A 23,871-nucleotide genomic window follows, 5' to 3' on the forward strand; every position below is an offset into this window, starting at 1 on the left:
TTTCTCAGTTCACTAATATGTCCTAATAACATGTATTTTTCTCACAGTCTACTCTATTTTAATTGCTACTTTTTGGCTCGTCCTTTTGAAAAAATTCAGCAATTCTTGCTGATTCTCCTTCTGTAGCATTTCTAAAGCACTCTTTCTGGTCTCAAAATGAAATTCCATCGTCCCCAAAACGCAGCCTACATCTTAACTATTTTTGTATCTATAACACCTTCCACGGAGCATAGCCAAGGTAGACTTCTAATACGCTTTTGTTAAATGACGAATGAATGAATTATAAAACTCACCTAGATGTTTTTGACTCTAACTCAGGCCTGGGGGCACCTCACTCTTTTAAACAGGTCACAAGTGGCAGGGAGCTACTCACCCGCCCACATGCACACTTCCTCCTGTCATTCAGCTTCAGGATAAACATCACATTCTTTCTTTAGGGCTTCACCATAAACACAGCAGCTCTGTTAAACTGAGGAAGAGCACTATCTTCGAAAAGGTCAAGCCACTTCCATGAAAAAGGATATCGCTTGGATTTGAATTGTTTTATTGCCTTTATTTCACTCGTGTAAGATTGAAAATCTTAAGGGCCAGTCTTTAACGTGGTCAAACCATATGTTTTTCCAGTTCTGTGTTTATACCGTCTGTGCATCCATATTCCCACCAAAACCAAGAAGACCAGGGAGAGGGGGGCCAGCGCAATCCCCCAGGAGAATGTGGCAGCTGTAGGAAGAACAGAGTCACATGGTGGGTGGATGGAACATTCTCTCACTGCCAGGGCAGGACAGTGCAGGGCAGGTTTACGGAGAAGACAGGAAGTGGGGTTTGTCTTTTCTAATAATAGTGCACTGATTTTTTAGAAAGCATGTCCCTCACATCAGGTCAAGGATATTTGAGAATGATATCTGTGGCATTAGGGAAACAAGGAAGGTAGAACAAAAATCCATTAAAGAGAAACAGCAGAGCGTGGGGTGACGGGTCACGGGTCCTTGTTCCGCCCGTTGAATAGTGTGCAATAAGATGGTATCTGTTTAGCGGCACCTGGGAGGCTTAGTCAGTGAAGCGTCCGACTTCGGCTCAGGTCATGAGCTCACAGTTTGTGAGTTCGAGCCCCCATGGGGCTCTGTGCTGACAGCTCAGAGCCTGGAGCCTGCTTGAGGTTCGGTGTCTCCCTCTCTCTCTTTCTCTCTCTGCCCCTTCCCTGCTCACGCGCTGTCTCTGTCTCTCAAAAATGAATGAACATTTTAAAAAAATAAAAAAAATTTTAAAAAGATGGTATCTGTTTAGGCCTCACCAGCCAACTATGACTTGGCCAGGGTACAGTCTGCCCCTTTCCAATGAGTGTGGCTGTCAGGAAGATTAAGTAAAGTAGCAAAGGAAGAGAAAACAAACTTCAAATAAAGGAGCCTTAGGTGTCAAGATTATTGCTTGGACCCAGCTATTTTACATTCTACTCCTTGGTATCCCTGTGTTATGAAAATAGAGAGTACAAATAAAAACATAACAAGTACACACAAGTACATAAGTGTTACTGGACTCGACGATGAAGCCAGAGCTCTACATTTTAAAGCTATTTATCATAGTCTGTCTAGGCCTCCAGGAATCAACACAATGTCACACCATTTCTCCAGATGATTCTTCTCTCTTAAAATCCCACAAGGTTTAGAAATGAGAAAAGCTTTAATTTTCCAAGCAGCTGCCCAGAGGCACCTCTCAATGCTGGTGACAGGCTTTCGGCCATGCCTGCTGCCATGAGGCATGGCCAATCCAGCACAGGCATGCAGGGAGCGGGCTCATATTACAGAAATGTTTAAAGGGTCCCAGCTTCAGGACCAGACAAACCATAGGCTCCTTTGGGTCACAGTCTGAACCCCAGAAGTGAACTCTGCTTTCCGTGGGACGCTTCCTTTCCAAATCTCTACAACTACTGACCCTTTCATGGAAATGATCTAGGACAACGGTTCTCAAACTTGAGTGTGAAAGGAGTACCGCCCAACTGCAGTCTTTTGCCTTACGCTGGGAGAAGCTGGGTAGATGTGGGGTGAGCCAAGGGTTTTGTGTTTCCAACTAGTGGCTTGAGACATCAGGGGTGTTGCCATGCTCTGCCCTGAGGCTTAACCAAATCCTCAGCTTTTCAATTACAAGTCTGTCTGCAGCTGCCTTCCCAGCAAACACAGAGAATGTGGAGCGATTCTTTGATTGCTACAGACTGCCCAGAAGGCATAATGAGACTGTAGCTGGAGATCACTTCCGGCTTGTCAGCTTGTCGCCTGTTGACCTCTCTGGCTGCCAAGGGTCTCTGCACTACCTCTATTTCCCTTTCCCACTCAGTGCTTAAACACTGGGAAGAAATCAACTTGGTCAAAACGATAGCATGGGCTTTTCTTCTTTCTTAAAGGTCCATTAAATGGGCACTGGGTTGACTGGACTATAGTCTTGTGCTTTCTCTCCTCTCGACTGATGACTTTAACCCTTAAGCTGCCCTGAGCCCCACGTATCTCCCAGACCCCACCTCTCGGGGAAGGGAGTTTCTCAATTTCGGGATGAAGAATGTCCCACCCTCCCGCTAGAGGCGTCAGGAAGAAACAGGTGGTCTTGCTGATCCAGGGCAGAACCAGATGAGGACACAAGGATTTTTTTTAAGTTTATCACAGAACCACTTTGTCTTTTTTCCAAAAATCAGTTTGCTGCTTAAATTTTGATTTGAATATACTCTCCCAAAGCCAGCCTCCACCCGACAAAAAATAAATCAGAAAAAAATGAGAGATCTGCTTTCGGTGGCCTAAGCAATCACATGGAAAGCCAGTGACTTTGTCTAGCAGCCACAGAACATCAAACATGCTGCTTGATACATACCTTCTTTGACCGTGGTACGTAGCATCTGAGTACTCAGTGTGTTGCGCACAACGCATTTAAAATCCATGTTCAAATCCTCTCTTATGACTGGATCAAAAATCAGTGGCACTTCAATGTAGTTCTCATTATTTTCCGAGTATTCCCTGAGGGAGGAAATAATCACTCAAACATGATGTATCAAATGCAAGTTCGTCTTTACAATGGAGGCATCCAAACACTCTCAATGAGAAGGATCTATTGTGCTTAAATTGGTCTCAACTCATAAAGTCAAGGGCACTTGTCATTCATTATATTTGTTCCCTATCTGGGAGAATTTCTAAGCCTGTGCCTGAAGGTGAGAATGACACTGAAGCTGTTGGGAGTGACACTAAAGATGTTGGTGCCTGTAACAGGACGCTTGTCACAAGGAGAACTTAACAGGAGCCAGTTTTGTTTGCATAATGGAAGAATCCATTTTTTAAGGCCATTGATGAACAACGAGGCGGCAGTGGGAATAGAAATGTCTGGTTTGGGGAAACTTAACTGTAACACCAATAAATCATTTGCATATTGAGGAGGAGGGAGTTTCCAGGAATCCTGGCCTCCTTGGTGTTTCCTCCTCTCTGCTCCTTTGCCAGCTGTCATTCTGGAAACTCAAGTTGGGAGCAGAGAGCCGCAGATGGGCCAGGGAATGGCTCAAGTCAGCCATTTGTAGTGATGGTAATCTGAAGATGCTTCACTGCTACTGATGAGCATGAATAAAAACATCATGTATGTGGATCTACTAGGACTATCTTTTTTTCTCCTTGGGAGAAAATAGGCTCCTTTAAGTGAGTGGACAGTGTGAGTAAGCCCACATGAGGCATGTTAGCAATGCCAAGCTTTTCTCAACAACGACTGTGCAAGCAAGCAGCTGTGCTAACCACATATAATTCTGACCTGCTAAACTGCATCCAGAAAGGTATTTTTTGATAGGTCTTTCAAAAAAAAAAAAAGATAAAAAATTGGCAATTGAAAGTTCAGGCTAATTCAGAGTACCAAAACTACAGTTTTAAAAATCTTTGATAATTGGGAACATTGAATGGTCTCCTTCCTCAAACAAATGGTTCACATTTACAAGGTCTGACTGCTCTACTTTCAGAGTGAGAAAACATATTCCAGAGAGTAATGCTTATGAGAACAGAATTCTTCCTTTCTTTTAGTATTAACGTTCCTTAGTGCCTGCGGCAGTCCCCAGTTCCTTGAGAAACCAAGGAGGCCCTTGGATACTGGGGCTAACCTTTAGTCTTTCGAGGGGTTTGTGAAAATGTTTGACACTCAGGTTGCCGAGTGCATAGTGGAAATGTATTAACTCCAAAGTTTTTTGGGTTCTTTTTTTTTTTTGAAAACTGCAAAAATCGACACACAAATGTTTTTGAAAACTGCAAAAATCGACACACAAACGAAACAGCTAGAAAATGCAACATCGATGCCAAGTCAGCAGCAACTCAGCTCCTAGAGAAAGTTTGATTCTCAAGAGCAATTGGTAATGCTTAGCAAAACTCAGTGTATAAAATCCTAAAACTCCAACAGTTTAGAATCAAAAGATTATTTTTAATGTAGAATGTGTGTCATTACGAATAGGTTCAGTATGACCTTGTCTCTAAAAGGAAGAGCAAAGCCCACATCAGTCCCCTAACAGCTATGCCTAGAAGATGCTTCTCAGCTGACACAGATCTTCACACACTTACTGGCGCTGCCCCTCGGTCACGCGGCCTCCCTGGTACGCGCTCTCTATGCTGGTGGTGTTGGCCATCCACCACAGCATGGTGGTCGAGTGTGTGCCAACTCCCAGAAACACCTTACATGGGATTGTCAATCTTGACCCTGCATACAGCAAGACAGCACACATCATACGTCAGAACCCAGCCAGGAAACAGGGGTCACACCAGTCCTTGCGTCCATCAGCAAATCTGAGTGGTGGACCCTTCCCCATCTTCTCAAACACAGGCACAGGCCTGTCTGAACCCCAGCCTGACTTGAGTGTGGCTTTTGACCTTCATTGAGCCACCAGGACCCCTGAGCAGCTTTTCCTTCTGGAAAACAGGAGAAATGAGGCCCTCCTACACGGTCGATGCTGGCATTGAGTGGCATCCCGTTAGACATAGTGACGTTCAACAGTAAGTGTGTGTGGGCCAGAGTGAAAAATGGAGACCCTGTCAGTCACTTGCCTCACCCCAGTCAACCAGCTGACTAGCTATTTTGGCAACAAGAGACTGTCTCTTGGGGCCAGTAGTGGCAGGATCAGCCTCACTTTACAAATGGACTCTTACGGAGGGGCACCTGGGTGGCTCAGTCGATTAAGCATCTGACTTCGGCTCAGGTCATGATCTCCCAGTTCACGGGTTCGAGCGCCGCATCGGGCTCTGTGCTGACAGCTCAGAGCCTGGAGCCTGCTTCGGATTCTGTGTCTCCCTCTCTCTCTGCCCCTTCCCTGCTTGTGCTCTGTCTCTCTCTCTCTCAAAAATAAATTAAAACATTACAAAAAAATTTTTAAAAAATGGACTCTTATGGAAAAGCTTAGCGTCAGCCAAGTTTTGGTAAAGTGAATGATTTAAAATATACTACAGGTGCTGGCTACATGAGGGAATCATGCTGTTAATCCTCTCATACAGTTAAGAACTGTCACCAGAATGTTCGGATTTTTACATGCAGATTTTTGTAGGTACGGTTTTCATGTAACAAAATAGACCTAATTTCAATCAATGCCACTTCTAACATCTCACAGAAGGAAATGTTCCCTCGTATCCGTTATTTCTGCCTCTCACGCTGGGGTCCTGGGGTCCCACCCAGGGGGGTCACAAGGGTCTGGGACACTGCGCTTAGGAACTGCAGGCACCCCTGTGGGTTACACGGTCCTTGCGGGCCTTACCCAGTGAAGCTAAGATGGTCTGGTGGGGGGAGATAATCACAGGAATTGTCTCCTCTTCTTTTTCTGAGAATGATAGGAGGAAAAAAAGATTCAATTAGGAAAGCCTTCATTTCAAGCTGAGAGTCAAGTTCCATTGTTTAGCTAATTAACAAAGTTCTCCTCTAGTATGGCCAGCCATTGTAAGATTCGACCTTTGTCTAGCAAAGGAAACAGGCTCTCCACAAAAGTGAGCATCTCTGGCCAATGCTTTTCCCAGAAGAGATATTACTGGAAGAGGCCACACTTAAATACACATTCCACTAACAGATGTTCTTTGCTCTGTGATAAATAATTAACCATTCCCCTCCCTGGCTTCCTGAATAAATCCTTAATAGCAATGTTCACAACGTCCACAAGATAGGCTTTACCCCAACATCTATTTGCCCTAAAATATCTCCATCCTTTCCATTCCTGCCTCTGAAGAGTCACTCGAAAAAAATTTAAAAAGGCACAAGTATTTGGGAACCACCTGTTTATACTGTTAATCCCACACTGAGTGACAAAGAGCACAACCCAGCATTGGCTACTATGTCTTGTTCATTGAAGACATAAACTCTTTTGGGAAACAGAGGTGGACTTCTGAATAGCAACCCAACTTCCCAAGAGGAAGGTCTCCCAACCACTTGAAGAAACTGGGCACCTGAACTAGAGCAAAGAGCATGACTGGGGGTGGGTGAAGGGCTGCCCATCTCCATAACTGCTCACTCCATCCTTACGCCTTTCCTGGCAGAGCCTCTTGAAATCCTAACGTGAGTAAGCATTAGGCAGTCTCACAGCAGAGGACCAGATGGCTTCTTGACCATGACCAGGAGTCTCCCCCCAGCCCCCCAACAAACACACATAATCGCATGCCTGCTGCACAGATGCTGGGGCAACAGAGAGGCGGTGAGAAAAGAGCCTCAGGGGCTAGAAACCTCAGTGCTTCTCAAATCTGAAGGTACATCAGCATCCGTGGGCCGCATGTTAAACACAGATTGCTGTGCTCCCCCCACCACATCCCTGTTTCTAATTCAGTGGGTCTGGGGTGGAGATGAGAGTTTCCAAGTCTAGTGAGCATCCAAGTGCTGCTACTTCTGGCTGGCCCAGGACCACCCTTTGAGAACCTCTGAGAAACAGTGAGATCATAACACTGGGTAATATGAAGGTTGGTCGCCCCCTAGTGTTCATATGCAGTATCACATAAACAGGATAATTAGGAGCCCCTTCAAAATCCTGGGAAATTTCCATGATTCCCTGTGGGGGAACAAGTTGTTGGTATGAATGAATCCTCATAAGACAGTAAAATAGTCTAGAGATTTCAGTTCATGACACAATTTTCTCTGTAGTAAAACTGAATCTCTGGATTCCCTGTGACAAAAAAAAATGTCTTCTCCCTTCAATGACTAATTATTTAACCTTAATGTATTTTCAAAGCCCTCCAAAATGCCTTAAAAGACTCCAACTGTGTAGTTTTTCAGTATATAACATAAAGAAAAGCAGCATACTCTTCAGGACAGAGTCCAGGACTTAAACACTTTTATGTTCCTTACACCAAGCTTGATGTCCAGCATGTAGGGGGTATGCAATAAATGTTGAACAGTTTTAAATACTAATCAACACTGTTAACATTATTTTCAAGTAGAACTCATTTAAACCAAAGAAAGCACTCACTATTTGAAATTCTAGTTTCAAGGGCCACGTGCCTTGGGGAAGACAAAAAAAAAAAAGGGCATTTTCCACTGGATATGCCAATGCACAGCCTTCTAACTGAAAAGTCCAATAAAATTCTAGTATCCAAAAATTATACATAAAGTTATGGCAGCCATGTTCTGATTGCTGGCCCTGGAGCACAAGCCTTCCAAAAGGGGTTTTCCAAAGAGACCTTCCAAGTGAACCACTGTTTGGCCCCATCTGCTGGTGTGTTTTAGCCTCACACTTGGAACCCTATCAACTACCCAGGGATTCAGCTTTCCTCATGAAAACACCCTGCTTTCTATCTTTCAAAGGTTCACACATGTCTTATTAGACTGATGCTTTAGGAGAATTGATAGGTCTGTCTTCCTTTCCTGCCAAAGGCATTCAAGGAATTCCACGGGGAACCCTAATTTGTTCTTTGCATGCTTGCTATTGACAGGGTGGAAAAGTACCTCAATGGCAAGTACTCACTGTTGACACGTAGTTCAATATTCCTAGTCACGTTGTATTGCATGCCTTTGTGGGCGAATGTCATGGCACAGCTGTAATAACCCGCATCCTCCACAGACACATTATGTATGAGTAAGCGAGAGGTTCCCCTCACACTTAGAAACTTCTCATTGTCTTGATCCAAAAGGACAGAATCCTTAGGGGAAAATATTTTTCAAAGTTATACTATGTACTAATTTATATCTCAAAAGCTACATGAATAGTATCAGTATTAACAATTGATGTTGAATATGCAATCCAACAATTGCCCTGGTATTTACTTTACAAATGTACTTTAGGCATACTATTAACTGTACTTCTTAGCAGAGGGAATTTGTTAACATAGAAAACATAGTTGTAGGGTGCCTGGGTGGTTCAGTTGTTAAGTATCTGACTTCAGCTCAGGTCATGATCTCAGTTAGTGAGTTCCAGTCCCACATCGGTGGTCTCAAGCCCCATTTCTCTCTCTCTCTCTCTCTCTCTCTCTCTCTCTCTCTCTCTCTTATCCTCTGCCCCTCATGGGAATCTCTTTCTCTCTCTCCTTCTCTGCCTCTGCCCCTCAATCACTTGTGACTTGAAAAGTAATATTCAGAAGAAATGATATTGCAGTAATTACTTTAAAGATTGTTTCAATTTTAGGAGTCAGTAAAGATGGGAGAAAATTTGTGAAAAAAAGAAAAACTAAATGTGAGAAATGAGAGCACCCTTCCTATATGGGTGAGAGATTCTGTGGGTCTTACACAACAGAATCCTCAAGAGCAAGGCCTCCAGTAACAGAAAAAAAACTGAATGTGATTCAAAAAAACATCCTAATGAGCACACAGTGTTCTCAGGAACCTATCTTTCAAAACCATGATGATCGAAACCTTGCAATAGTCAAACATAACCTTGAGCTGTTTCAGACTCTTGCTCTGAATGGTAGCAGAGACATAACGGGAAAGGTTTGTCAGCTAATGGCTCATAAAGTATTATTTTACAATCTATCTAACCAAAAAGAGATTTTATTGTTCCTAACAGGAGGAGCCAAACATGAAAAAGCCAAACAGGGCTCAGTACCCCCATTCCTCCAAGGCCTCTAAGCCCCCAGGGGTCCCCTGCATGGCAGTGGTATGTGGAGCCTGGCCTCCTGGGCTGGAGTTCTGGCTGCACCATCTACCAGCTGCGTGACCTTGGACAAGTGCCTTACACTTCTGTATCTCCATTCCTTAATCTGTAAAATGGAGATATTAACAGTCCCTACTTTGTTAGTTTATGCCAGGGAATCCAGAATAGACTTCTACCCAGTTCAGACTAAGTAACGATTAGCATTGATATCCTATACATATCTTGTAGCTATAATACCAGTCAACTGGTTGACCTATCCTCGATTACAGAATTAATTTGTATCAAATTGTATTTTTTGTATTTTTTTAATGTTAATTTATTTTGAGAGAGAGAGAGAGAGAGTGCAAGCAGGGAAGGGGCAGAGAGAGAGGGACAGAGAATCCCAAGCAGGCTCCGCACTGCTGGTGCAGAGCCAGACACGGGGCTCAATCCCACACCCTGCGAGATCGTGACTGAGCCAAAATCAAAGGTTGGATGCTTAACCGACTGATCCACCCAGGTGGCCCTATATCAAATTTTAAACAAATTACAACTTTTCAGCATCAGTCTATGGTCTGTCTATATCAGGGATCAGCAAATTTTCCTGTAAAGGACCAGATAGTAAATATTTCAGGCCTACATTCCACATGGCCTCTGTCCTCTGGTAAGTTTGAAGAGCTATTCAGCTCTGCCCTTGGAGTATGAGACCACAGACACAGAAAGTATGGCCATGTCCCAGTAAAACTCTATTTATTGACACTGAAATTTGAATTCTATGTCATTGTCATATATCATGAAATACTAGTCTTATTTTTTTAACCATTTAAGAAAGTGAAAACTGGGGGCGCCTCGGTGGCTCAGTCAGTTGAGTGTCCAAATCTTGATTTCAGCTCAGGTCATGATCCCAGGGTCGTGGGATTGAGTTCCACATCAGGCTCCATGCTGAGTATGCTTAAGATTCCCTCTCTCGCTCCCTCTGCCTCTCTCCCTGCTCTCTCTCTCTTTCAAATAAAAGAAGAAAGAAACAAAGAAAGTAAAAACTATCCCAAGCAAATAAAAACAGGTGGCCACTCAATTTGGCCACTGGTTATAGCTATCATTTGCCCACACCTGGTCTACACAAGTGATCTGATGATAGTATTTATTCAATCAGGCAAGAAAACAAATTGTCTATATTTACTCCATTAACACAAAAGTTAATTATCATGTGCTTTAAAAAAGCTTCATTAATATGTGTACACAGTTGTTAAATAAACAATGGGTCTTTTCCCATTGCTATAGACAAATGACAGTAAAAAGCTATTCTCTTCAAATGCCACTTACTCTGCATTCATTTTACATTCTGTCTTCTTAAATTCCTACTCTGAGGACCCTTGCCCCAGCCACATAAAGATGAACAGAACATATTAATCATTGCCCTTTTTAAACTAACTAGTTGAAAAAAAATCAGAAATATAAAAGTGAATGTGTTATCTTCAGAATGGGTATTTTATATCCTTCCTGTAGTTGGTAAGACACATTTTAATTAAATGGCAATTTAAAAAAAATTTTTTTTAAATGGCAATTTTTAAAGATGTACCTTGTACCACTGAATCTTCATGTCCATTTTGTTACGGATGAATTCACTCAGCTCAGGGCAAACTAAGGACCCAGAGGTTGACAATGTAAGAATTTGCGGGTATGATATGAAAGGCAGGGAAGCTTCTGTCTTCTCAAAAACCCTGAGCTCAGTGGACATTTCATCACAGTAAGACGTGTTTCTGATATAAAAGAGAAAAAAGGATAATAAATGACAAGGAAAAATAACAGTAAAGCTAAATGACATTAAGAATAATTTGGGGCGCCTGGGTGGCTCAGTTGTTGAGTGTCCGACTTCAGCTCCGGTCATGATCTCATGGTTCATGAGTTTGAGCCCCACAGTGGGCTCTGTGCTGACAGCTAGGAGCCTGAAGCCTGCTTCGGATTCTATGTCTCCCTCTCTCTGCCCATGCCCCACTTGTGCTCTGTCTCTCCCTCAAAAATAAAATAAAACATTAAAAAAAAAAAAAACAAATTTCCCCAAACCCATTAAAATCTGTGTTCTGCAGTTTCTTGATTAGTATCACAATGCTTCTCTTCCTGATCTTTTTGAGTCCTTGAGAGACAAAACAACAAAAAGTACCACATCATAACTATTGTAAAAAAAAATGATGACATGGTCTGCATTTTTCCCAAAGGACCTTCTGCAAGCCTGATTTCAACCCCATTGAGGGTCACTAAGAGATCCCCAAATACCCTTCAAACAGGCCTGAACCTTTCCGGGTTCTAGGGGGCCCCTGAGCACAGCCCCAACACAATTCAACTTCCTAGTGCAGAAGGCCATATCCAAAAAAGAGAGATTGTTTGCAAAAAGCCACCATTTACCTAGAATAAAGTTCCCTTTACTTCTCTTGGGAATCATCTATGAGCGTAAGTCGAATTTCAGAAAACTGCCGAGAACTTTGTGTAAGATCTATAAAATATTTTTGCAATACTGCATGGGGAAATGAACTTGGCAAGTTTGTTTTGTTTTTAATTTGGGTGGTTTTGTGTGTGTGTGTGTGTGTGTGTGTGTGTGTGTGTGTGTGTGTTCTTTTGGTTTTGTTTGTTTGTTTTTTGGTTGGCCTAACTCTAATCTCACTATCATAATTCTATCAAGACCCTAGAGCTGGGGAAATGGCAGAGGCAAAACACTGATAGAAACATAGGAAAAAAATAGAAAAACATGAAAATACAATGGCCTCAGCTAAGCCCCTGGCTATCTAAGAAACAACACCAACAGAGACCATGAAAATGTGTGCTGTATAAGGAAGAGCCAGGGGGAGGGAACCTGTACAGCAGAAGAAAAAACAATCTATATCTGAAGAAGGAACAAAATGTACAAAATGTATGTGAAAGAAGTAAGTGTAAAATCTTGCTACCTGAGGGGCGCCTAGGTGGCTCAGTCGGTTAAGCGTCCGACTTCAGCTCAGGTCACGATCTCGCGGTCCGCGAGTTCGAGCCCCGCGTCGGGCTCTGGGCTGATGGCTCAGAGCCTGGAGCCTGCTTCCGATTCTGTGTCTCCCTCTCTCTCTGCCCCTCCCCCGTTTATGCTGTGTCTCTCTCTGTCTCAAAAATAAATAAACGTTAAAAAAAATTTTTTTTTAAAAATAAAATCTTGCTACCTGAAAGTAAAAAGAATTAATTCAAATATATAGAGCCAATATCTGTATTATATTTCATGTCTGGTTTAAAAAAGGAAAAGAATGAACAAACATTTTAGGCACAAAGAAATTCAGGAAGTTAACTATCATCTTGAAAAATATATAATCTCATTGTAAGAAATGTAAATGAGGAGGGGCACCTGGGTGGCTCAGTCCGTTGAGCAACTGACTTGAGCTCAGGTCATGATCTCATGGTCTGTGAGTTCAAGCCCTGCGTCAGGCTCTGTGCTGACAGCTCAAAGCCTGGAGCCTGCTTCAGATTCTGTGTCTCCCTCTCTCTCTGCTCCTCCCCTGCTCCCACGTTCTCTCTCTCTCAAAAATAAATAAACATTAAAAAAATTTTTTTGAATAAGAAAAAAGAAATGTAAACGAGGACAAGTCTAAAGAAGGGTGTACACCTGAAAAGAGTCATCCCAGCACCTGGAGGAGATACATGCCAGGCCCTGTGTTGGGTGCTCTCTATATATTATCTATTCTCCAACCCTATGAGGCAGAAATTATTATTATATCATTTTTAGATGAGGAAAATTAGGTATACAGAAATTAAGTAATTTCCTAAGGCTGTACAACAACTAAGAGGTCAAACCAAGGTTAGAAGCCTGGTAAGGCTTTGGGAAAACCCATAAATTAGGGCAGGATCTGTGGAAACCAAACTTACTACGCATATTGAAAGTTACAAATCTGTTCACATTTTTGATCTGGTAATTCCCCTTGGGCAAGACACTCCGTGAAAATGACGCAAAAGAAAGATGGGTGCGGAATGATTTGATCAACACTCACATTCTCCACGTGGTGTTACATCCCCACAGCAAAGGGGTGGTGGTCATTAGTGTTGTTCACCAAATGTGTCCAATTCCCCCATCCTGAGCATACAGTGGAATTAACATGTCATGGCCCCACTGTGGGTGGGTGCAGTTATGTGACTCTTTCTAGTCAATGAGATATACGTGTGTCACTTCTACACCAAAGTTTTGTTTTTTTTTTTATGTTTATTTATTTTTGAGAGAGACAGGACAGAGCACAAGTTGGGAAGGGGCAGAGAAAGAGTTTGAGACACAGAATCCAAAGCAGGCTCCAGGCTCTGAGCTGCCCAATGTGGGGCTCGAACTCACAAACAACGATATCATGACCTGAGTCAAAGTTGGATGCCAACCGAGCCACCCAGGTGTCCTTGCACCAAAGTTTTAATAGCAATCTCCTTCTGGTATGGCAGCCAACATTTGAGATAGTGACTGCCCCCTCAGTCTGGGTTCTCAATTGTCTCTGAACCCAACATGGGTTTGTTGGCTTGTTACATGTGTGATAAATAAGCATTTGTGGTTTTAAGCCACTGACTTGCCCACCCTGGTTGACAGAAAGGTCTTGTGGGTTCTGGATCAGAAGATTATAAAAATCACAGTAACAGGGCTGTTTCATGACCTGTGACTATAAATCCAAAGGGTATTATGGCAACTGCCGGTGATTCTCAATCCATTGGGAGCCCAATCTTAGAGCTGGAAGACAGTTCTAGAGATCAGCCAGGTAGACTCTCTCACATGCTACGAAACTTTGACCCACACTGAGATTTCTACCGCCCCTCTCAATCTCAGATCTTTTTTTCTTTTTTTAATTTTTTTTTTAACGTTTATTTATTTTTGAGACAGAGAGAGACAGAGCATGAACAGGGGAGGGGCAGAGAGAGAGAGGGAGACACAGAATCAGAAGCAGGCTCCAGGTTCTGAGCCATCAGCCCAGAGCCCGACGCGGGGCTCAAACTCATGGACCGTGAGATCGTGACCTGAGCTGAAGTCGGACGCTCAACCGACTGAGCCACCCAGGCGCCCCTCAGATCTTTTTTTCTACAAGAATAGAAAATAAAATGAGGGGGCGCCTGGGTGGCGCGGTCGGTTAAGCGTCCGACTTCAGCCAGGTCACCATCTCGCGGTCCGTGAGTTCGAGCCCCGCGTCGGGCTCTGGGCTGATGGCTCAGAGCCTGGAGCCTGTTTCCGATTCTGTGTCTCCCTCTCTCTCTGCCCCTCCCCCGTTCATGCTCTGTCTCTCTCTGTCCCAAAAATAAATAAACGTTGAAAAAAAAAATAAAATAAAATGAGTATGAGGTATAATTTTTTAAAACAACCATAAAAACAAACTTTAAAAGACAAACATCACTCAGCTGACATCTCCCTGATTTTTGCATAGTATCACTACAAGAGTCTATAAGCATTGCCTTCAGGAAAGAAAAGGCACTTTCGTGTATATATTGACCGTCTTCTACAGTGCTCCCTATAACTAGGTGCTTCACATGCTGTGATTTCATAGAACTCTCCCAACAACTCTCTTTACAGAGGAGAAAACTGAAACCCATAAATGCCAAGTAATAAGACCAACATCCTACCAGCTAGAAAACGAGAAAGCTAGGATTCACACCCATACTATTCTAACCCAATTCAGTTCTTTTTCTAATGCACTGTTAAGTTTTCCTAGTAGTGCTCCTTAGGAAAACATTAGAATTCTTTTACACTAAAAGGAAAGAAAAACCATGCATTGATAGCTATTGTAAAATCAAGCATCCACATTTCCCTGCTATGGAAGTAAGAGATTGTCTATTTCCTAGGCAGGATTCATTGACAGGATGATTCATTGACACACTGGACTATGACTCAGCCACAAAAAAAGAATGTAATCTTGCCATTTGCAACAACATAGATGGATCTGGATGGCATGATGCTAAGTGAGATAAATCAGACAGAGGAAGATAGATACCACATAATTTCACTCATAAGTGGAATTTAAGAAACAAATGAACAACAACAACAAAAGAAACAAACAAGACTCTTAAACACAGAGAACAAACTGGTGATTGTCAGAGGGGAGGTAGGTGGGGGAATGGATGAAATAGGTGAAGGTGATTAAAAGTACACTTATAGTGCTGAGCACTGAGAAATGTACAGAACTGCTGAATACTCTACACCTGAAACTAATATAACACTGCATTTTAATTATTTTTCCATTTTTAAAGGAAATTAAAAATAAGACAACAAAAAACTTTGAAAATTAAAACTAGGCAAAGGGCTTGAACAGACATTTGGCCAATAAAGGACATGGGTATATGCTTAGCATAACTAATCATTAGGGAAATGCAAATCGAAAGCCCAATAATATAACACTTCACACCCAGTAGGATGGCTATTATTCCTTTCCAAAACAAACAAACAAACAAACAAACCCCAGAAAATAATAAGTGCTAGTGAAGATGAGGAGAAACTGGAAGCCGTGTACATTGCTGGTGGGAATGTAAAATGGAGGAGGCACTGTGGCAAACAATGTGATGGTTTCTCAAAAATTTATTAAACATAGAATTACCATATGATCCACCAATTCTCTCCTGGGTATATACCCAAAAGAATTCAAAGCAGGGACTCCAACAGATTTTTTTTTTTTTTTTTTTTTGAGACAGAGAGAGCATGAGCAGGGGAGCGGCAGAGAGAAAGGGAGACACAGAATCCAAAGCAGGCTCCAGGCTCTGAGCTGTCAGCACAGAGCCCGACATGGGGCTCGAAGACTATGAGATCATGACCTGAGCCGAAGTCGGATGCTTAACCGACTGAGCCACCCAGACACCCTACTCCAACAGATCTTTGTACACCTATGTTCAGACCAGCATCACTCACAACAGCCTAAAGGCAGAAGCACCATAATTACCAAAATATGGTATATTTATGCAATGGAATATTATTCCATTGAATAATGTTGAAAAGGAATGAAAGTCTAATACACACTGCAGTATGGATGAACCTTGAAGACACTGTGCTGAGTGAGATAAGCCAGTCACAAAAGGACAAACACTGTAGGACTCCACTCATATGAGGTATTTAGAGCAATCAAACTCATAGAGACAAAAATTAAGATGGGGGTTGCCAGAAGCTGGAGGGAAGAATGAGGAATTCGTGTTTAATGGGCTCAGAGTTTCAGTGTAGGACGATGAAGAATTCTGGAGGTGAAGGATGCTGATGGTCGCATAACAATGTGAATGTGCTTAACGCACGGAAGTGTACCCTCAAAAAGGGATAAGATGATAACTTTTATGCTATGCATATGTTACCACGACTTTTAAAAAAAGCAACAGGACAAAGAGGGAGGGGGGTAGACCCCACATCAGGAGATTTGGGTTCCAGTTTCAGCTCCACACCCACCACCTAGGAGCACCTCATAAGTGAGCTTGGTCCCCTCACACGTACAATAAGCAATTGGATTAATTCATTCCTACAGTCCCATCCAGTTTCTATATCAATTTCTTTTGTCCATGCGGATGCAGGCATGAACAAAACGGTCCAAGTCCCAGTCCTCCTGGGGTTTACATTCTTACAGGGTAGGCAAACATTAAATATGTGAACACACGTGTGTCAGGTAGGAAAACTACCAGCAGGGTAAAAAGAGAGAGTGTCAGGAATGTTGTTTTAGGTAAAGTGGCTGGGGGAGCCCTCTCTAAAGAGGTGACATTTGAGCAAAGACTTAAATGGAGAGAAAGAGCCATGAGGGTATCTGGGGAAAGCTCTCGGGTAGAGGTATTTCAGGAACAGTGAAGAGGACAAAAGGCAGATTCTCATTTTGAAATCCAGGTCAACACCGAAGAACCATGCAAAAGTGCATTCTGGAAGGAGCTCCACTCCGTACCCTAGTCCTGGGGGGCCTCACCTGACAGTGCAGAGGTAGGTGCCAGAGTCCTCTTGCAAGGCTGGCAAGATCCAGAGAGCACCATCCTGGACCCACATTCGTGTCTCTTCTTCCTCTGGAATCGTTCTAGCAGAATCATCTTTATGCCATGTCACGTTGACGTGGGGGCTGACAGACTCCCACAACCAATACTGCACCTGGGGGCACTTCAGGACCACAGGCTCCCCTTCCACTTTGAAGTCAGTTTTGAAATGCTTGCCAAGAAACTGGCAGTTTCCTGCAGCCGCTGAAGGACAGAGAGATCATAGTCAGGCTTTGGATCCAAAACCTCCTTGGATGGGCAGCTCTGAAGAAGCCGCGTGCCCCTAACAAGTGGCCTGCACCCCGGAGGCCCCATTAAACCCTCCTGTTATAATGACTTCAAAACTCCCAAAAACAACTTTTGGGTTACTGTCAATTCCAATTTACATTTTGTGGGGAAAATTCAATCTGGTTCACATGGAGATGAAAAAATGATTAAAAAGTTGGGTCATATTTTTCACTTGTTGACTCCTTATCATTAAAAGTAGATTTGGGGGGAGCCTGGGTGGCTCAATTGGTTAAGCATCCAACTTTGGCTCAGGTCATGATCTCACAGTTTGTGGGTTCGAGCCCCGTGTCGGGCTCTGTGCTGACAGCTCAGAGCCTGGAGCCTGCTTCAGATTCTGTGTGTGTCTCTCTCTCTGCCCCTTCCCTGCTCATGCTCTGTCTCTCTCTGTCTCTCAAAAATAAATAAACATTAAAAAATTAAAAATAAATAAAATTAAAAAATAAAAGTGGATTTTGGCCGAGTTCAGATACAAAAAGAGCTTAGTTGTGACAGGACATGTGGTTAAAATCCAAAGGCACCTTTTCCTGAGGGCAAATACACCACCTTCTTGGCTCGCTCTTTGGCAGGAATGACCTATGCCCAGAGCAAGCACAGTGCAACAGAGGAGATGGGCAGGAGGAAGCATCTGTCACAACTTGCCTTTTGAAAACAATAGACTTCACTAGATAAACAACTGCTTTCCCCCAGAGAAGCTTCAGGCAAGCCCTTTCCAGCTGAAAGATTCATTTCTCACCTGTGTGTTCCTCAGGCTGAACGGTGAAGGAATAAACGCCGATTATCAACACGTACAAGACAAACATTGTTTCCAGCAACTTCTGAAGGACACGGGAGGTGATCTCAGGTTCAGCACCCCCTAATCTGTAGGAGGAGACAGAGGGGTCACCAGGAGCCACACACACACCCAGAGAGAGAACACCTTGACGATGGTCCCAGCAGGAGGCTCTGGAGGCTTCACCTGAAGATGGAAATCTTTTTGCCCAGACTTTATAACCAAGAAAACACAAAAGTTTTGGATTTTCTCCTCAACAGCTATATTCACTGAGCATACCTAACATCAACTCCCCAGAGCGCTAACAAGGTGCCTTGGAAGAGGTGTTCCATATCTTAAGTGTTTCTCTCTCCTGAAGTGTGCCCTAGTGCTCCCTGCTGCAAACCGAGATGCTCTTTCCTTGGTTGTGGCCACTGCCTAGGCTCTCTCCAACCTTCAGGTCTTTACTCAAAATCATTTTAGTGAGGTCTTCCCTGACCTTCCCGTGTAAAGCTGCACCACCCTTCTGTGAATGCTGCACATTTTCCTTTCCTGCTCTATTGCTGTCTGTGGCATTCATCATCAACCACGTTCCCTCCCTATAGAATGCAAGCTCATGTACTCAAAGATCCTATTTACAACTATATCCTTAAGTTCTACTTGTTGAATGAATGAGTGGCTTAATCACTAGAAGCCAAAAGGTCTTTATATTTTACTTGTTGGAGAACTCTTCCTTCTGTCTCTATGGATTAGCTTTTATTTTACATACAATTCTGACGTACCTGATGGATGCTATGTACCGCTAACTCTCTGGTCTAGAGCATCCCAGGAGGAAAAGCAAAATAAGTTACAAATAGTGAATAGCTTACACAAGTTCATAAAGTACTCCTCCCCACATACTTCTCCAAGACTGGAGCACCAGATGTCTCCATATTTCCCTGCAGTCCCTTTCACACCATAGCGTAATGGTCTGTTGTATTAGGCAACCATTGCCACAACTATACTACCAACAATCCATCTCAAGACTGAAATACATAAAACAAACGCCATGGCGATCACGCCAATGGTGTAAAGCGATTCTATCTCACAGTCCGTGAATCAGATAGGGGTTGGCTGACCTAGATCGGGCTGTTAGGCTTGACTCCATGCTTCGGGTGGGATTTAAGTCTCCTCCATGTGTCTCTCATCTTCCTTGGACCTACAACCTCCTGGGAGATGATCTTCTGTGATGGCAAAAAAAGGACGCAATGTGGGAAGAGCGCTCAAAGCCTTGCTCAGAACTAGCTTACTGCTGGTCTGCCCACATTCCATTGGCCAAAGCAAGTCATGTGGCCAAAGCTGCCATCACTGGGGCGGGGAGATTACTTCCACCTCTAGTGGGAGGAGCCTCAAGTTACACTGGAAATGGAAATACCTGGGAGCAATGATGACGTCTGCCACAACCGTGTCTTGTTGGCTCCCCTGGGTGGGGACAGTCTTGAGAACCAAGGCATGGTCTAATTCACAGCCCTCAAGGCCTATAAAATACCCAGTCCCAGAGAGTACTGGAGATTATTTATGCTCAAAAGCCTAGCAGGAAATTGGGAGTGATGAGTGAATCCAGGAAAAAAAAAAAAAAATTCCCTATCACCACCCCTTCCCCATTTCCTTAAAGTTTAACTTGTTCCCTGTCCCTGGAACAGATACCATTCTGAATGTCTCACAGTAAACCCAGATGGACCTTAAGTGGCCAGGGCAGGATTGGCAAACTGAGGAAGTACCCTTGCATGCTAGTAACCGTCCCTCATCCGAAGGCACGGGTTCAGAGTTGCAGTCTGAACTCCCCCTTGAGTGATGAGGAACTGGAATGGGCAGTGAAATGACCTGAGATCTTCCCCTTAGCTGTGTGTCTACCCCAGGGCTGTTTCCCCTAAGCTCTTCCTGCTTCTGCGTGGTCCTATCTTTCACCTGTTTCTGAAACACAAATATTTCCCGTGACTTTAACCACTAACCCCAGCCTCAGGTTAACCAGGCAACTTGATTAGCATAAGAGTCACAACAACATTGACCAAGTTGCTTTGCCCTCTTTGCACACACATTAGCTTCTCGCATCCCCAACTGTACTGGTCCCAGCCAGATTCACTGGTTCTCTAGAGAGGCTTTGAAAAAAGAGGGAGTCAAATACACATGTATAACCAATACCACATATCCAAGTAAGTGGATGAAGTCAAAGATGGTGACACGGGGACTGATACAATAGTGAGCTACTGAGCTAAACACTGAGAAAATAAGTTTTGCCATTTTACCCCCATGATGTGAATCTCATGATGCCAATTTGACAGATCATATAATACAAGAGATGAAGGAGGTTATATAGCTTGACCAATATCTCACAACAAGTAAGCAGGAATTGAAGTTTAAACCCAAGACTACTGATTCCAAAGCACTTACTCTTCAAAAATATAGTATTTATGACAGATGCTGCTAGTTTCCTCCTCTAAGATCTGTCCTCCCTGCTTTGCCAATTATAGAACCCCTGACTCTTAGTGTGACACATTGCTATCCCACACAAAGTCTATATTTCCCATCCTCCCTTGCAATTAGGAGTGGCCTAATGACAGAATTTGGGTCAATGAATGTAGGTGGAAATGTATGCTCCTCCTGGGAAGTCGACTTAAAAGCCTCCTCAAAAGACTTAAAAGTCTCCACTGGTCTTCCTTCCTGCTAGCTCAGTATGGATATGGTGGGTGGATTACAGCCACCATATTGGGTCACAAGGTGCAGACCACTTGCAGACAGTGCTGGGATAAGACAGGAACATGAGTCCTTCAGTGGTTTCATGGGGCTCCCACCCTAGACTACCTTTTTTTTTTTTTAATATGTTTGGGCTTCCTGCCATACATAGGCAAACTGAATCTCAATATGCAAACTTTTCAAACTTTATAAAAAGAACACCAGGGGAAGGAGCCCTGACAGGTCAGGTGTTGTGTTCTCACTGGTCCTCTTTCTGATACTCAACTGTTTCAAACAGTTTCTGCTGACTGACTCTTTAAGAAGTCACTTTGACTCAGCTTCCTCGCTGGCTCAGTCAGTAAAGCAAAAACTCTTGCTCTTAGAGTTATGAGTCTAAACCCCATGCTAGGTGTAGAATTTACTTAAAAGAAAAAACTTATTTTATGGGGTTCCTGGGGCTCAGTGGGTTAAGTATCCAGCTTTTGATTTTAGCTCAGGTCACAATCTCACAGTTTGTGAGATCGAGCCCCATAGCGGGCTCCGTTCTGAACATGGAGCCTGCTTGGGATTCTCTTTCTCCCTCTCTCTGCCTCTTCCCCATTTGTGCATTCACGCACCCTCTCAAAATAAATAAATAAACTTAAAAAAAATAGAAGTAATTCAACTCAAAGGCAGGAGGAGCTGAGCAGCCTCCCTTTGGATGAGAGCACCTCCCAGGACACAGGTGCAGGCTTAGCCTTGAGTTATGTGGTTTGTAACCACGTTTAAAATTACTTTGACACCAAAGAGTCAGACTGTGTCCATCCAGGGGGAGTTATCAGCTGAGGCTTCACAGAGCTACAGAGCTGGAAGGGTCTTAGGGAAATCTAGTCCTTTCACTTTCTTTTTCACATGTTGAAAGCGATTTGGACATTAACCTTCTTCTCAAAATCGCATGTCTGGTCAGGATGAGAAGTAGAGACATTTCAACAAGGACCCTGTTCCAGTGGCATGAAACCCTAAAATGTTGTACTCCCCATCCCCTCTCACCCACCCACCCCCCTTCCAGGGCCCTCTCAGCCAAAGGAATTAATTGCCTTGGTTTCCCTCTGAAGACTTTGGCAAAAAACAACTGCTTTATTGTGACCTCTTCAGGAAGTGGCTTCAGACAACTAAACCACAAACATGCAGTAGTGATCATTTTTAATAATCAAAACCTAGGGAAAAGGCTGGAACCAAAATTGCCCTAGCGTGGGAAATAGTAATTCTTTGGCAGGCCTAAAGGAAAAAGAATTTGTTCTGCAGAGGTGTGCAGCAAAACATTCCTCTCCTGCCCTACTTTCTTTCAACGTGTCTTTAAATTACAGACAATTTGACATTTCTTGAATCCGAGTTGACCTTCTTACTGGAAGAAAGAAATTTTAAAGGCAACTGATTCCAAGAATTTGAATGACAATTTTTTTTTTCCACACAACTATGTTTCACTACACCCAGTGTACGAAAACCGAAGAATAAGATGGAAAGCAGGGCCAGGAATAAGAAAATGACCAACAATTTGTGGAGAGTTCAAGGAAGGAGAAAGAACACAGTACGGTGGAAAGAGCTGGTGGCCCCGCACTGAGCCTAGCACCCCGCTTACCGCCTTTGATCCCTGGTGTCAGCCTCCTGCTCATGGATGGTACACATAGCCTAAGAGTATGTAGCTGTTTGCTTCACCTTTTAATTTAATTTTGAAAATCCCAACAGACTAAAAAAGTGAGGATGGCATAACACCAGTATGTATTTCACGAGACTCACCAATTATTAACATTTTGCTTTATTCTCATTCTCTCTCTGTCTCCTTCCCTATATATACACACACATATATGTGTGTGTATATACATATATAAGCATGTATATACATACATATATATATATACATATATACATACACACACATATACACATACACACATACATACATACACATATATACATATACACACATATGCACACACACATATATACACATATAATATACACATATATACACGCATGTGTACATATATACACATGTATACACATAGGTATACATATACATATATACACATATGTGTATACACATGCATATACACATACATACACATATACTTACACATATACATACACATATACATATTGTTCCCCTGAACACTGGAAAATTACAGACATCTCAAACTTCACCCCTAAATACTTTAGAATGCATATAGGAACACATGTTTTAGCAGATTGAGAACAAATAAGCAAATAAATGATAGCTCCAGAGATCAATCTTCAGGCATTTAAAAGGATTAAACATGTTACCCTCTAGTATATTTTAATATAGCTCTTAATTCACTGAAAAGATTAAACTTTATTTCTATCTTCACCTTGTTCCGGAAAGATTTTAGGCAGCTGCCCATCTCTGAGTCAGGCAGTACAGTCACCCAAAAAAGCAAAACAAAGATGACAGATCTTGAATATTAATGAAGTCAAAGAGTTATCAGGCCCTACTCATACTATTTAGCCACCTCCAGTTTAAAGTAAATTCCTAAAAACTGACACATGTTGTTGCAGGCATGTGGTATGAAACCTTTTGACACCCAAAGGAAAATAAATATTTGCATCAATGTTAAGCTTGGAAATTCTTAAAATTTAAAGCCGAAGCAAAATAAGAAGTATTTTGAACTAAGTCTCTGGAAAGCACAGGATGTTAAGAGCTTAGGGAATAAGAAGATTCTTTAGTTTCAGATGCAGAGAAATACATGATCAATTTTGAGGCAGCCTTTTTTTTTGTTTTTTTAGTATACTGGCTTAAAGCAGAACCCTTGATGGGTTGTCTACAGAAAGGAGAGAAACTAGTTTCCCCACCACACCACACTCCCCCCACCCAACCCCAGAATTCAGGGAACTCAGTGCAGCATGGTGGGACAATTTCTGGTCTGCACGGCCATGTCAGAATGAGAGCACCTCAATGTCCTTGACTCCAGTGGGGTCTGGGGAGATGGAAATGCTTACTGGAAGCCATGGCACAGGAAGACCCATCTTTGGGCCATGATGGGCTGAATCTCAAAGGGAAAACTTAGAGAAGCTAAGAGTTGGCTCCACCAAGGGCTACATGCCTTCTTTATGTTTTACTTTCTGAAACCACTCTTTTTTCATC

At 42.9% G+C, this 23,871-nt stretch overlaps 1 protein-coding gene across 1 annotated transcript in view; it reads right to left on the bottom strand.

Moving 5' to 3' along the window:
• Positions 1-527: 527 nt before the first annotated feature.
• IL1R2 (interleukin 1 receptor type 2) overlaps positions 528-23,871 on the bottom strand; it is a 34,593-nt gene continuing 11,249 nt past the window's right edge. Inside the window, exons 2-9 of the mRNA XM_047068120.1 lie at positions 18,006-18,130; positions 16,924-17,188; positions 10,608-10,788; positions 7,928-8,102; positions 5,744-5,806; positions 4,563-4,698; positions 2,854-2,996; positions 528-720 (exon numbers count right to left, since the gene is read on the bottom strand). Coding sequence (XP_046924076.1) covers positions 581-720; positions 2,854-2,996; positions 4,563-4,698; positions 5,744-5,806; positions 7,928-8,102; positions 10,608-10,788; positions 16,924-17,188; positions 18,006-18,130 — 1,228 coding nt within the window. The 3' untranslated portion in view covers positions 528-580. The remainder of the gene's footprint in view (positions 721-2,853; positions 2,997-4,562; positions 4,699-5,743; positions 5,807-7,927; positions 8,103-10,607; positions 10,789-16,923; positions 17,189-18,005; positions 18,131-23,871) is intronic.

The sequence above is a fragment of the Lynx rufus genome, unplaced genomic scaffold, assembly GCF_022079265.1.
Source record: "Lynx rufus isolate CCGP_SWC_20201006 ecotype Redwood Valley unplaced genomic scaffold, mLynRuf1.p SCAF_8, whole genome shotgun sequence".
NCBI lineage: Eukaryota > Metazoa > Chordata > Mammalia > Carnivora > Felidae > Lynx > Lynx rufus.